Source organism: Oncorhynchus kisutch, unplaced genomic scaffold (genome assembly GCF_002021735.2).
Source record: "Oncorhynchus kisutch isolate 150728-3 unplaced genomic scaffold, Okis_V2 scaffold1344, whole genome shotgun sequence".
In the NCBI taxonomy this organism is placed as follows: domain Eukaryota; kingdom Metazoa; phylum Chordata; class Actinopteri; order Salmoniformes; family Salmonidae; genus Oncorhynchus; species Oncorhynchus kisutch.
Window position 1 is genome coordinate 15422 of NW_022263289.1, and position 12937 is coordinate 28358.

The window sequence follows — 12937 nt, forward strand, 5'->3', positions numbered from 1 at the left end:
AGGAACATGCCAGAGAGATGGTTGAACAGTGTTTTATTGAGGCCAGCATGACAGACCAGGAACATGCCAGAGAGATGGTTGAACAGTGTTTTATTGAGGCCAGCATGACAGACCAGGAACATGCCAGAGAGATGGTTGAACAGTGTTTTATTGAGGCCAGCATGACAGACCAGGAACATGCCAGAGAGATGGTTGAACAGTGTTTTATTGAGGCCAGCATGACAGACCAGGAACATGCCAGAGAGATGGTTGAACAGTGTTTTATTGAGGCCAGCATGACAGACCAGGAACATGCCAGAGAGATGGTTGAACAGTGTTTTATTGAGGCCAGCATGACAGACCAGGAACATGCCAGAGAGATGGTTGAACAGTGTTTTATTGAGGCCAGCATGACAGACCGGGAACATGCCAGAGAGATGGTTGAACAGTGTTTTATTGAGGCCAGCATGACAGACCAGGAACATGCCAGAGAGATGGTTGAACAGTGTTTTATTGAGGCCAGCATGACAGACCAGGAACATGCCAGAGAGATGGTTGAACAGTGTTTTATTGAGGCCAGCATGACAGACTGGGAACATGCCAGAGAGATGGTTGAACAGTGTTTTATTGAGGCCAGCATGACAGACTGGGAACATGCCAGAGAGACGGTTGAACAGTGTTTTATTGAGGCCAGCATGACAGACCAGGAACATGCCAGAGAGATGGTTGAACAGTGTTTTATTGAGGCCAGCATGACAGACTGGGAATATACACAAGCTCTCGACCAAACCTTACAAATTCCCACAATGTTAAAGACCTTAAATGCATGTAAAAGCAAATCAAAGGCCAAGCTTTCATTAACCAAATAACAGAAGACAATATTAATGTGTCACCTTGGTGAGCTCATAGAGTAAGATAACAGTGGCATTAAGATGTACAACAAAATGCTTAGAGTTGAAAAAACAGACAGCGTGTGAAGCATGTTAAGAAACATCTGTTAACGGACCACTGACTGCTTGATAGAAATTAACCAGAACAAAACAGTTGGACAAGGCATTTGGTTCAACAGTAAAATGGCCTGAACTGTTTAACAGCTTGTATCTACTTTTTGTTGTTGTTGTTGAGACACTGCCTTGATGACCAGAGAATGGCTTGTAGTGTCCCTTCTGTATTGAAGACCAACCAGTCAGTCCAAACAAGACCGGGTTAACTCAACCCATTCCCTAGTGTGTTAACTACCTACCATACTGACATGCTAGCAGACACAACCTTCTTCAAAACGGGACATCAATCCAACCAGTATGCAAACAGGAACCGTTCTGTTAACTAGGTCTCTTTAGTCTCCCTTTTGTAGGTTCATTAATACATGATTTGTACACAACAACCTTTTTCATTGTAAATACAATCCAGGGAGAACAGCCATTTTCCTGCCCTTTGCCGTTTCAGATTGACTCAAATCCATTTCTTTCAATATTTGTTTTTTTTCTGAGTTCAACACGACTCCAACAACAAAACATTTGGAAGGAATAAAGTTGCAACTAGTATTATAGTATTATATTGTTTTTTGAAGTGGTCGCTCCACAAGCACAGCTCCTAATACCTGTCCAACTAGTATTGTTTTTTGAAGTGGTCGCTCCACAAGCACAGCTCCTAATACCTGTCCAACTAGTATTGTTTTTTGAAGTGGTCGCTCCACAAGCACAGCTCCTAATACCTGTCCACAAGAAGAAAAAATTCAACAGTTTAATTGAACTTAGTGCATTATGTTTAAGTGCCTGGTCAATGCTTCAACTCCAGGATGTTCCTCCGAGCTGATTAGCCAAGCCAGAGAATACTGTAGACTAAATTCAACACACTAGCAGTCTGCCAGCCCTGTGCCTGGTCTGTGAGGGGTATGGAAGAACGGAGCAGGTGGATTCGTGTTGGTCCCCTTTCTCTCCACACCTGCCCCTCCTTTCCCCTGATCGTACCTCTAGCCCTGTTTCTGTTTCTTCAGGTAGCGTGAGCGCATCCCCAGGTGTAGCCCCATGATGTAGCTGTTCAGGAGCCTGGCAGGGCACAGCACAGTGGTCAGCCAGCCCTGAGGAAACAAAACATCACTAATCTGGTCTGGGAATCCATGCCTGTTAATATCATAATTCGTTGGGTATTTACAGTCTAAATTCATTACTATTAACTTTCATCAAGATACTTGCCACTTGAATAGTTCTGCATTTGCAAAAGCATGAGCTTCAAGCAATGATCATTTGTGGCTAACTGTCAGGGAAGAATCGTCATAAACTGATGAGGTAGAATCTGGTGTAACCTGACAAGGATCTACTTGTTCAACCTTGTGATAAAAACAGTCATCCTGAACCCTAAAAATGTCCATGGAAATGGACAGTGAAGTATTCTATCGTATGGTTAGCCCGTCCCTACCATGACTGCGTGAGGCAGGTAGCCGTTGGTCTGGCTCTGCAGCCCCACCGTGTTGAGCTCCGCGGCCACATAGCGGTCAGGGTTGGGCTTGTCCAGTGTGGCTCGCCGGATCTTACTCAGCTTGGTGGCCACAAAGAATGGCAGGACACTCTGGGGAGGAGAAACGACTGTTACTCAAATTTACATGGATGTTCCCTCACTGGTTTGAAAACAAACTCCGACAGCTAAATATGACCAAGCTTGTCCCCCGGGAGAGACAGTATGGCTGACGTGTTAGGGATAACATTGTGGGGGTTTCTGGGGGGGGGGGGTGAAACAAATGTATATAAACCCTGGATTGCTGATGCTATGTATTGGCCATTGAGAGGCTTTGAAGTCACCGGTTGGTCATATTGGCTCTCCCCAGTAGAACAGTCCTCCATAGGAATGGATGGACTTATACAGCATTTCAAAATGACATGTATTTAAGTATTTTCTGTTGTCATGGGGACAGTAACAGTCATCAATACAACAAGGAAAATGTTTATATAAACAAAGAAATTCTCAATTTAAAAACATGCATTAAGCCGTCTCTAATAGAATAAACATGGCATAAACAAATGTAGACATTAATACATGCATTGCTATACCTTCCAACATATATTTTACAATGTTGGGGGAGAGCCAAGATGGCGGCACAATGGCTTCAACACAGAGCCCACTATCAGTCATCTAGTGGATATACAAATGATTGGTTAAAACAGGTCAGTCTTCAGTCTCACCTGGATGAGGATCCCTTTGCTCTTGTACTCAGCCTCTAGCCCTCGGGAGAAGAAGTCCACAAAAGCCTTCGAGGCAGAGTAGACCGTGAGGAGGGGACAAGGGTACATCCCACTGGCAGAAGAGATGTTGAGGATTGCCCCCTTTTTCCTGAAACAGGTGACACGCAATCTAATGTTTAGGGCTCAGAGACCAGGCCGACCTCCGGTCAGAGACCAGTACATGAGCATGGTGAGTATAAGAGTTTGGGAATAAGCATTACACTTTGGGAAGTGTGAGTAGGAGAATCTCTACTGACCAGAGCGGCTCTACTAGCCGACAACCATTCCCTCCCTGGAAACCCCAGATCCCTCCGTCCCTCCCAGAGAACCCCAGATCCCTCCCAGAGAACCCCAGATCCCTCCCAGAGAACCCCAGATCCCTCCCAGAGAACCCCAGATCCCTCCCAGAGAACCCCAGATCCCTCCCAGAGAACCCCAGATCCCTCCCAGAGAACCCCAGATCCCTCTGTCCGTCCCTCCCGAGAACCCCAGATCCCTCTGTCCGTCCCTCCCGAGAACCCCAGATCCCTCTGTCCGTCCCTCCCGAGAACCCCAGATCCCTCTGTCCGTCCCTCCCGAGAACCCCAGATCCCTCCACCACCTCCGTCCCTCCCTGAGAACCCCAGATCCCTCCACCACCTCCGTCCCTCCCTGAGAACCCCAGATCCCTCCACCACCTCCGTCCCTCCCTGAGAACCCCAGATCCCTCCACCCGTCCCTCCCGAGAACTCCAGATCCCTCCACCACCTCCGTCCCTCCCTGAGAACCCCAGATACAGTCACCACCTCCACTTACCTCTCTACCATCCCAGGTAGCACCATACGGGTCATCTGTATAAAGAGAGGGATTGTGGGTTTTAGAGCAGAAAGCATGCTGTTGCTTTGGGCTGGGAACCAATCGTCTGCCTCATATGGCTGTGTGTGTGTGTGTGTGTGTGTGTGCATGCGCTCATTGTAGTGCGTGACAGATAAGGCAAATAAGACTTGATTAATCAAAATGTTCATTAGTGTATTACTGGGCTTCCAGTCCCATAATGATTACTGACCTGGCAAACAGACGTGATGTTGATGTTCACCATTGTGTCGATGAACTGCAAGGGCAGAATAAAACAACGATTTAGTTCTGGGTTCATCTCTGAGGCGTAATGTTTTCATAGAACAGAATGTGTGAGATAAGTCATCTTGGTACACAATAGATGGGACGGGAACAATCACAAGGCCATTCAGACTCACACTATCCAGGTTGGGAACGTTGAGGAAGAATTCCGGATAGGAGTAGGACATTCCCACATTATTTACTAGGGATAAAAGCCATGTAGAACAGTCAGATCTTTTAGATACAACATCATTTAAGGGAATGGAAGAAGTGATGCCTCTCTGCACTTGATTTTCAACTTCTAACCAAAGGGGGGCAGCAGCGTTTTAAAAGAGGACCACACCATCTGAATGATTCACACAAAAAAAAAAAAAAACGTCACGGTCGTGGACTGCCTCTCTCTCTTACCCAGAACGCCAATCTCTAGCCCGGTCAGTCCAGCTTCAATCTTGGGATATATGTCCGTCGCACTGAAATCTACAGCGATGGATTTGGTCTCAACTCCATATTTGCTCTCTAGGAGGGAAGACGCAGTTACTGTAACATTAAAAAGGTACTGAAACAACGAAAGGTGAGCTTTAGGGAGTGAGATTGTAGTAGACTCATCTGTAAAGATGTGGGGGCTCAGATGTTAATACACCATAGTGAACAGCAGAGGGCCCCATCACACAAAACAACTGGAGATTCTCATTCTCCTCTAGTCCAAGGTTTCCCCATGCCTAATGAACATACCCCCTGGTGTAACTACTCACCGATGGACTTGGCCACATCATCCAGTTTCTCCTGGGTGCGGCTGATTAGCACAATGGAAAATCCCCTCCGAGCCAGCTGTGGAGACCGACAGAAACCAACACTCAGCATGGACACTAAGACCATCTTTAAGACCGGCCGTTAAAGAGGGTCTAACATTCAACACTACCACACACACACTGCACCCAGATCCATGACCTAAATCAACAATAGCCATCATCAACAATGAAAAGGACAGCACTGTTATCAAGCAGGGCATTGATCATGACTGATGGGAACTCCCTTGAAAAAATGACTACTTCTTAAATAAATTCTGCCCTGGCTATGCAGCATAAATCCCTCAGCGCTTGCTCGCAAAAGGCAAACCTTTGAGTGTGTGTGTGTCACTACTCTGACCTCCTGGTTAAACCTCTCTCTCTGATGAGTCACTCACTTCGGTTCCCCCGTGAAGGGGCCTGAAATGTCTGAAACCCCGGGATTCAGTCTTACCTCCTCCGCATAGGCTTTCCCGATTCCATCCGTGGCTCCTGTCACAACTGAGGGAGAAGACGAACAAGGAGAAAGGGTTTATTAATCAAGGGTAAACAAAACAGACCGACACTGCTCACAACTGACCCAGAAATAAATAAACTACATTAAGGGGAAGGGGACACTGATCCCATTCTAGTGGTAAAGACAGGATGACGATGGTGATGCAGGTACTGAGACTGAGGGGAAGGGACACTGATCCCATTCTAGTGGTAAAGACAGGATGACGATGGTGATGCAGGTACTGAGACGGAGGGGAAGGGAAGGGACACTGATCCCATTCTAGTGGTAAAGACAGGATGACGATGGTGATGCAGGTACTGAGACGGAGGGGAAGGGGACACTGATCCCATTCTAGTGGTAAAGACAGGATGACGATGGTGATGCAGGTACTGAGACTGAGGGGAAGGGACACTGATCCCATTCTAGTGGTAAAGACAGGATGACGATGGTGATGCAGGTACTGAGACGGAGGGGAAGGGGACACTGATCCCATTCTAGTGGTAAAGACAGGATGACGATGGTGATGCAGGTACTGAGACGGAGGGGAAGGGGACACTGATCCCATTCTAGTGGTAAAGACAGGATGACGATGGTGATGCAGGTACTGAGACGGACGGGAAGGGGACACTGATCCCATTCTAGTGGTAAAGACAGGATGACGATGGTGATGCAGGTACTGAGACGGCGGGGAAGGAGACAGCAGTAGCTATATTTAGCCTTTACTGGCTGTCAGTGAGCTCTGTTTTCCAACTCTCCTTTCCTTTCCTTCCCTCCCCAGACCCAACTCTCCTTTCCTTCCCTTCCCTTCCCAGACCCAACTCTCCTTTCCTTCCCTTCCCAGACCCAACTCTCCTTTCCTTCCCTTCCCTTCCCAGACCCAACTCTCCTTTCCTTCCCTTCCCAGACCCAACTCTCCTTTCCTTCCCTTCCCAGACCCAACTCTCCTTTCCTTCCCTTCCCAGACCCAACTCTCCTTTCCTTCCCTTCCCAGACCCAACTCTCCTTTCCTTCCCTTCCCAGACCCAACTCTCCTTTCCTTCCCTTCCCAGACCCAACTCTCCTTTCCTTCCCTTCCCAGACCCAACTCTCCTTTCCTTCCCTTCCCAGACCCAACTCTCCTTTCCTTCCCTTCCCAGACCCAACTCTCCTTTCCTTCCCTTCCCAGACCCAACTCTCCTTTCCTTCCCTTCCCAGACCCAACTCTCCTTTCCTTCCCTTCCCAGACCCAACTCTCCTTTCCTTCCCTTCCCAGACCCAACTCTCCTTTCCTTCCCTTCCCAGACCCAACTCTCCTTTCCTTCCCTTCCCAGACCCAACTCTCCTTTCCTTCCCTTCCCAGACCCAACTCTCCTTTCCTTCCCTTCCCAGACCCAACTCTCCTTTCCTTCCCTTCCCAGACCCAACTCTCCTTTCCTTCCCTTCCCAGACCCAACTCTCCTTTCCTTCCCTTCCCAGACCCAACTCTCCTTTCCTTCCCTTCCCAGACCCAACTCTCCTTTCCTTCCCTTCCCAGACCCAACTCTCCTTTCCTTCCCTTCCCAGACCCAACTCTCCTTTCCTTCCCTTCCCAGACCCAACTCTCCTTTCCTTCCCTTCCCAGACCCAACTCTCCTTTCCTTCCCTTCCCAGACCCAACTCTCCTTTCCTTCCCTTCCCAGACCCAACTCTCCTTTCCTTCCCTTCCCAGACCCAACTCTCCTTTCCTTCCCTTCCCAGACCCAACTCTCCTTTCCTTCCCTTCCCAGACCCAACTCTCCTTTCCTTCCCTTCCCAGACCCAACTCTCCTTTCCTTCCCTTCCCAGACCCAACTCTCCTTTCCTTCCCTTCCCAGACCCAACTCTCCTTTCCTTCCCTTCCCAGACCCAACTCTCCTTTCCTTCCCTTCCCAGACCCAACTCTCCTTTCCTTCCCTCCCCAGACCCAACTCTCCTTTCCTTCCCTCCCCAGACCCAACTCTCCTTTCCTTCCCTCCCCAGACCCAACTCTCCTTTCCTTCCCTCCCCAGACCCAACTCTCCTTTCCTTCCCTCCCCAGACCCAACTCTCCTTTCCTTCCCTCCCCAGACCCAACTCTCCTTTCCTTCCCTCCCCAGACCCAACTCTCCTTTCCTTCCCTCCCCAGACCCAACTCTCCTTTCCTCCCCAGACCCAACTCTCCTTCCCTCCCCAGACCCAACTCTCCACCCATCCCTAGACCCAACTCTCCACTGCTGTTGCCTTAAAGCAGAGGAAGATGGGAAGCAGCCAGGCATTCACTGGGGAGGGACCAGAATGGAGGGAGTGAGATCAGAAAGGAGGGTAGAGAGCTAAAAATAGAACAGAGCAATAGAACAGAGAGAGGGGGGGGGTCCGTATGGGCGACAGGGGAAGCTTCCGCTGGTTATTTTAAGCTGTTTTAAGAATGAAACTCACTGTTTCAGAGAGAGGGGGGGCTCCGTATGGGCGACAGGGGAAGCTTCCGCTGGTTATTTTAAGCTGTTTTAAGAATGAAACTCACTGTTTCAGAGAGAGGGGGGGTCCGTATGGGCGACAGGGGAAGCTTCCGCTGGTTATTTTAAGAATGAAACTCACTGTTTCAGAGAGAGGGGGGGCTCCGTATGGGCGACAGGGGAAGCTTCCGCTGGTTATTTTAAGCTGTTTTAAGAATGAAACTCACTGTTTCAGAGAGAGGGGGGGCTCCGTATGGGCGACAGGGGAAGCTTCCGCTGGTTATTTTAAGAATGAAACTCACTGTTCCAGAGAGAGGGGGGGTCCGTATGGGCGACAGGGGAAGCTTCCGCTGGTTATTTTAAGAATGAAACTCACTGTTTCAGAGAGAGAGGGGGGGTCCGTATGGGCGACAGGGGAAGCTTCCGCTGGTTATTTTAAGAATGAAACTCACTGTTTCAGAGAGAGAGGGGGTCCGTATGGGCGACAGGGGAAGCTTCCGCTGGTTATTTTAAGCCGTTTTAAGAATGAAACTCACTGTTTCGAGCACAAGGCATGTTCCTTCAATTTACTAAAAAATTGAAATATTTTTCTAAGTGTCCATTTGAAGAGATGCCATCATAAATATATGCTAGGTCAGGGAAGATGGTAGAAGAATCTACTCATAGGACCTAACCTAGATGGGCTTGAATGGCATCCTTCAACATCCTCATACGTCTTCAAATGATAAAGAAATGAAAATTGTTAGTGCTTCTCGGCCAGACAGCGGTGCTTCTGCTGCTGAATATTCTGAGCTAAAAAAAGAAGTGCAGGTTTAAAATAGCAGAAGGCTGCAGCCTCGTCTAGCACAGTTGCTGCACAGAATACCAACGAGCTGCTGCTCCCAGCGGTTTCTCACACCTCAGCATTCCTTGACCCAAAATATCAAATTGCTATGTTTTTTTCCACATCATGTCCCAGTTATGGTATAAAGCTCATGACTCAGCCCACATCTGCAAATATGCAGCTGATGAAGTGGGCAATATTTAATTAATATCCCAACTTTCAGCAATTATATCTAAATAATGATTTACAAATGTAAATTGGCAAAGATCACTCTTCCAAAGCATATTTGTTTTTAGTCAGTTGTAATACATGCTAGGATTTTTTCAAACTTTTATTTCATTTTTGTTCCAAAAGATCCCCCTTCCTGTCCAACTTGAAGCAGACAGAAGAACACCAGTGTGGAACGTAACAATGACCTGAGAACGACCTCCTTCAACCAATGACAGAGAGTGGTCCACTTAATGCTACCAGTGTCCAACAATCTGTTAATCACACCAGAACTAACTCATGAGCCAAGGCATTTTAATAAAGGACTTGACAATATAACTGTATGAGAAGCTAAATAACCATGGTGTAGAGACAGAGCAGCTGTCGTGACAGAAAGAGACAGGGAGGAGGAGGGATGGAAGCTCAGAACAGGATGAGGAAGGGGTAAGAGGCGTGAATGCACAGAAAGATAGTGAATATAGGTCTTTGTGAATGGGAGGAGGGGCTAGAGATATGGACCCTGTGTTACGTGATGCTGCTCCACAACACTGCCAACAGTAAAGTGTAATTGAAACAGAATACTCTGACTCCTCAGCCGCATTTATGAATGGCTCTAGTCTTCTTACATAATCAGGCCATTCTCTCAATCACCTCTGCTTCAGTGAGCGAGGGGGGAAGCTGTATAATAGCTATTCACACAGCTTCTAAATAAGCTACATACAACACATGTCAAAATTGGTTGAAATGTCCCCACATTTATCATTTCCCTTTGCTGCAAACTTGAGCAAACCTGTACTTAAAAATCAGCAGAGCATGACAAGACCGATATTCAGCAGGCCTTGGCAGCTAGCCCGAAATCCAGACCCGTTTGGTGTTAACATACCATTCCTGGTACTCCGTGTCACATGCCAAACACAGAAGTTTTGACCTGTGCTTTAATTTACAGGGGCTTATTTTTCATTTCGAAATGGGATTTCAATGGCATAAAAACTTCCTGGAACCAGTCCACTTCTGGGTGTGATCGGCACAGCTGTGTTTTACAGTCACATGGTCAAAGCCCTAACCTGGTGTTTACACTTCAAAGATGGATGGACTCAAATATAATAATAATAATAATAATTTCACTGGGTGCTTATACTTGCCCTATTTCACACATGTATACGTGTGTATTAATACACATGTGAATTGGAAATGTTTTTTTTTTTGTGCATATCCCACTCTCCCCGAGACACTCAGAGAGTAGGGTTCACAACCAGGGTCTACTATAATCAACGGTAACCCTGGAGCAATTAGGGTTAGGTGCCTTGCTCAAGACAGATTTTTCACCTCGTCAGCTCAGGGATTCAAACTAGGGACCTTTCGGTTACTGGCTCTAAGCGCTAGGCTACCTGCCACCTCTTATGTAGTCATCCTGATGTGGTAACCCTGAATGGCCTTGACCAAGCAATAAGGTTGGGTAAACATTAATGTAGCCTATCACTCACTTCTGTGAGGAAAGGCAGACTCATGTCATGCCGACGCAATACTGATGTGTTGTCTACAAAGCAGAGGCCACGGTGTGTTCCTAAGGTCAATAGGGCTGGCCAGCCTTTCCCCTATATGCATTAAGCAGTGAACACATTTACAGTAAAACTTCAATATTTTTCAGGATGGTGAAACTTTTAAAAAACAAATAGCAATATGTATATATATATATATATATGATCTTTGAGAACTAGCCATCACCAAAATAAAAACTGGACAATCAGGGAGATTGGCATTGTGTTCCCATTGATCTAGTTATGTTTGAGTCACTGAAAACTTTAGACATAAACAATAGCAAATTGTGTAGAATTGCAGGAAATCCACTTTAAAAACAGCACAGTTGTCTCGAACGCCAAGAGGACCTCAAACTGTGGTCCCCACGCTAACTTTGCCACCCCTGCAGAGAAATCCTAGGGGAAACACTACATGTATTCTATTAGCTACAATATCCTACTGATTGCTAGGAGAAAAATTGTGTGATTCACACTATAAACTGAACCATATTCTACTGGGTCGAGGGTGATTGATTTAAGTACAGGCAGGGCTAACTCACTACTAGCTCTCAAACACCAGGCAGCATCCTGACCTCACTAGACAGTCCTGAGTCATTAGCCTTGATGGCTCATGTGAACTACAATTCATACACTGTGTTTTAACGTTTAGACGCGTCAATCATCGCTTGAGATACGGCTTTCGAAACATATGGCAATTCTCTTTCATCAGCGACTAAAGAAACCTTCACAGAAAAAAAGCAGGGAATAAAGCAAATGGTGAGGTCATGCAAACCTTGTCTTTATATAAATATTGCTTGCTAGCTACTCACCTGCCCATTTTCCGAGTTTAGCAGGTGATACCACCCGTCCATTCCCCAGCACCCAAACTCTGAGCCCTGACAGCAAACGACATACGGAGCACACTGAGAAATAGGCCGCAGTCAACGCGCCTATCCAGAAGAGCGGAGTCTCCACCGCCCGTAGTAAAGTCTCTCCAGTTGACGACATGATATTTGCACACGGCTTTCACAACTAATTTGTGAGATCAAATGTATGGAATTACAAATGGCTGTCTACCAGACGTGCATCTATTGCAAAAGCCTCTTGTACATGCTGCAGCCAGTAACTTTAAGCTCGTGCCTTTATATTTGGCTTTACTTCCGCGTCTGACACTTCCGCATTCACTGGTTTGCAGCACCGATTTGTTGACGTTGGAATCTGTCAAAATATGCTCCTTTTCGATTCGTTTATATTTGCGTCAATTCGTAGAGCAGCAATGACATGTGTATCGACAGCCATTCTCATTATTAGTATTTTTTTTTTATCTTCATGGACGAGGAAGGCGGGACCAACACTTTCATCATATCTGACTGGATGAATATTTATGACACCAGATTTTCACATTTCTGATTGGTTTGTGCTGTAATATTATTTCACTAGATCTGGCTAACCCTGTATATAGCTTTCATCGTTGTCTGTGTTCAATGTTCAGTTTGTTTTTGGTATTAATAAAACAAATAATATACAGTACCAGTCAAAAGTTTGGACACACCTACTTATTCAAGGGGTTTTCTTTATTTTTACAGTTGTTATACATTGTAGAATAATAGTGAAGACATCAAAACTATGAAATAACACATATGGATTCATATAGTAACCAAAAAAGTGTTTAAACAAATCGAAATACATTTTAGATTTTAGATTCTTCAAAGTAGCCACCCTTTGCCTTGATGACAACTTTGCACACTCTTGGCATTCTCTCAACCAGCTTTACCTGGAATGCTTTTCCAACAGTCTTGAAAGAGTTCCCACATATGCTGAGCACATGTTGGCTGCTTTTCTTTCACTCTGCGGTCCAACTCATCACAACCATCCCATTTGGGTTGAGGTTGGGTGATTGTGAAGACCAGGTGATCAGATGCAGCACTCCATCACTCTCCTTCTTGGTAAAATAGCCCTTACACAGCATGGAGGTATGTTGGGTCATTGTCCAGTTAAAAAACGAATGATAGTCCCACTAAGCGCAAACCAGATGGGATGGTGTATCCCTGCAGAGTGCTGTGGTAGCCATGCTGGTTAAGTGTGCCTTGAATTCTAAATAAATCACTGACAGTGTCACCGGCAAAGCACCCCCACACCATCACACCTCCTCCTCCGTGCTTCACGATGGAAACCACATATGCAGAGATCATCCGTTCACCTACTCTGCATCTCACAAAGACATGGCGGTTGGAACCAAAAATCTTGGAACCAAAAGATTTGGACTAATCAGACCAAAGGACAGATTTCCACTGGTCTAATGTCCATTGTTCGCGTTTCTTGGCCAAGCAAGTCTCTTCTTATTATTGGTGTCCTTTAGTAGTGGTCTCTTTTGCAGCAATTCGACCA

General features: G+C 46.4%; 1 protein-coding gene across 2 annotated transcripts; it reads right to left on the reverse strand.

Moving 5' to 3' along the window:
• Positions 1-643: 643 nt before the first annotated feature.
• LOC116366039 (very-long-chain 3-oxoacyl-CoA reductase-B-like) lies at positions 644-11861 on the reverse strand. Of its 2 annotated transcripts, XR_004208237.1 has the most exons (11): positions 11380-11734; positions 5532-5578; positions 5045-5120; positions 4701-4808; positions 4430-4494; positions 4243-4287; positions 3993-4027; positions 3159-3306; positions 2398-2547; positions 1694-2059; positions 644-1636 (listed from the first exon to the last, which is right to left on the reverse strand). XR_004208237.1 is itself a non-coding variant. In XM_031818344.1 (10 exons), exons 1-10 carry the CDS (start codon positions 11555-11557, stop codon positions 1952-1954), a joined length of 960 nt encoding a protein of 319 aa, XP_031674204.1. In that variant the 5' UTR covers positions 11558-11861; the 3' UTR covers positions 644-1951. The 2 variants fall into 2 exon arrangements, 1 of the variants encoding a protein (XP_031674204.1); XM_031818344.1 differs by having other exon boundaries at positions 644-2059; positions 11380-11861.
• Positions 11862-12937: the final 1076 nt, after the last annotated feature.

What these genes read in the sequence shown, in the direction of transcription:
- LOC116366039 (XM_031818344.1), bottom strand. Translation starts at nt 11,557, where the DNA reads ATGTCGTCAACTGGAGAGACTTTACTACGGGCGGTGGAGACTCCGCTC. An exon ending in TGATGTGGCCAAGTCCATCG is followed by an intron (nt 4,809 to 5,044) that starts GTGAGTAGTTAC and finishes CTTCCCTCCTAG; the next exon opens with AGAGCAAATATGGAGTTGAG. An exon ending in CTACCTGGGATGGTAGAGAG is followed by an intron (nt 3,307 to 3,992) that starts GTAAGTGGAGGT and finishes CACCTGTTTCAG; the next exon opens with GAAAAAGGGGGCAATCCTCA.